Source organism: Gopherus flavomarginatus, chromosome 11 (assembly GCF_025201925.1).
Source record: "Gopherus flavomarginatus isolate rGopFla2 chromosome 11, rGopFla2.mat.asm, whole genome shotgun sequence".
NCBI classification, from domain to species: Eukaryota; Metazoa; Chordata; order Testudines; family Testudinidae; genus Gopherus; species Gopherus flavomarginatus.
The window spans coordinates 7,298,828-7,300,249 of record NC_066627.1 but is presented as its reverse complement, the minus strand read 5'-3'; the positions used below and the strand labels follow the sequence as shown (position 1 = coordinate 7,300,249).

General features: G+C 43.5%; 1 protein-coding gene across 1 annotated transcript; it reads right to left on the bottom strand.

Moving 5' to 3' along the window:
* Positions 1–453: 453 nt before the first annotated feature.
* Positions 454–1,422, bottom strand: LOC127031813 (olfactory receptor 11A1-like). Its single transcript, XM_050918842.1, has one exon. It carries the CDS (start codon positions 1,420–1,422, stop codon positions 454–456), a length of 969 nt encoding a protein of 322 aa, XP_050774799.1.

Here is a 1,422-nt window from a genome sequence, read left to right as displayed (position 1 = left end):
TAGGAAATTATTTAGGTCTTCTAAACCTATTAATCTTTGCAAGAGAACACATATTACAAAAATACAGTCTTCCCAGATACAACATTAGGGAGCATTTAGGAATCCAGGACACAAAGGAGAGACTAACCAGTGTAACAATCCAAACCCACCCACTGGAATCCAAAACTAGGGCTATGCAAAATGTGTTTTCCAAACTCAGTTAGAGCAGAAGAGCAGATGAAATATGGAACTGGAATCTTGAATTTTGCTTTGTGGAATGCAAGGCATATCACAGTTATGTTTGCAGTGAAGGCAGTAGTAAATAGGAGCGCTAGTATTTAATGGGAATGCAGCCATCCCAAAACTTAGTATGTCTTCACATTCCCCCTGGAAGCATCAGTGGGTATGAGCTTGCGGCCATCTAAATGCTTCCTCCACTGCTAGTTCAGCCAGATGGATTTGTTCCCACAGCAGTCACTCCTTCTGAATTCCTGTGAGCACCATCAATTTATGGATGATCTTTCTCAAGGCCTCCTTGACCTCTTTGTTCTTCAGGCTGTAGATGAGGGGATTGACCAGAGGAGTCAGGACAGTGTAGAAGACAGAGAACACTTTGTTGAGGTCTCTATGAGTGTCAGTGTCTGGTAAAATATAGACAATGATTATAGTCCCATAGAAAACTGTCACCACCATGAGATGAGCGGAGCAAGTAGAAAATGCCTTTTTCTTCCCAGTGGTGGAAGGGATTCTTAAAATGGTGGTGATGATAAAAATGTAGGATGCCAGGGTTAATAGAAATGGGAAAGGGACACCTATTGAGGTGAGTATGAAACACAGCAGTGTGATCAGGTTGGTGTCATGACAGGAATGTTTAATCAATGGGTTGAGATCACAGAAGAAATGGTCGATTTCACTGGGGCCACAGAATGTTAATTGTGACATCAAACATACAGTTATGGTACTAGCCACAAATGCCCACAGCCATGATCCAGCTGCTAGAACCCAGGTTCTGCCATTCATAAGGGCTGCATAATGCAGAGGTTTACATATCGCTAAATACCGGTCATAAGACATTGCTGCTAGGAGATAACACTCTGTACATGCCAAGAAGCCAAAACAATAAAACTGCATGATGCAGCCACAGACAGAAATAGTTCTGTTTCCAATCAGGAGACTGGCCAGCATCCTGGGCAGGATGGTGGAACTGTAGCAGGTCTCCACAAAGGACAAGTTCCCGAGGAAGAAGTACATGGGGGTGTGCAGATGCTGATCAGCCACAACTAGCGCAATGATGAGGATGTTCCCAGCCACGGTTGCAATGTAGATCATTAGAAAAAGCAGGAAGAGAAGAATCTGTAGTTTAGGGAGATCCCCAAATCCCAAGAGGATGAACTTGGTGATGACCGTTTGATTTCCCACTTCTGCTTTCTGTATGTGGGTCAT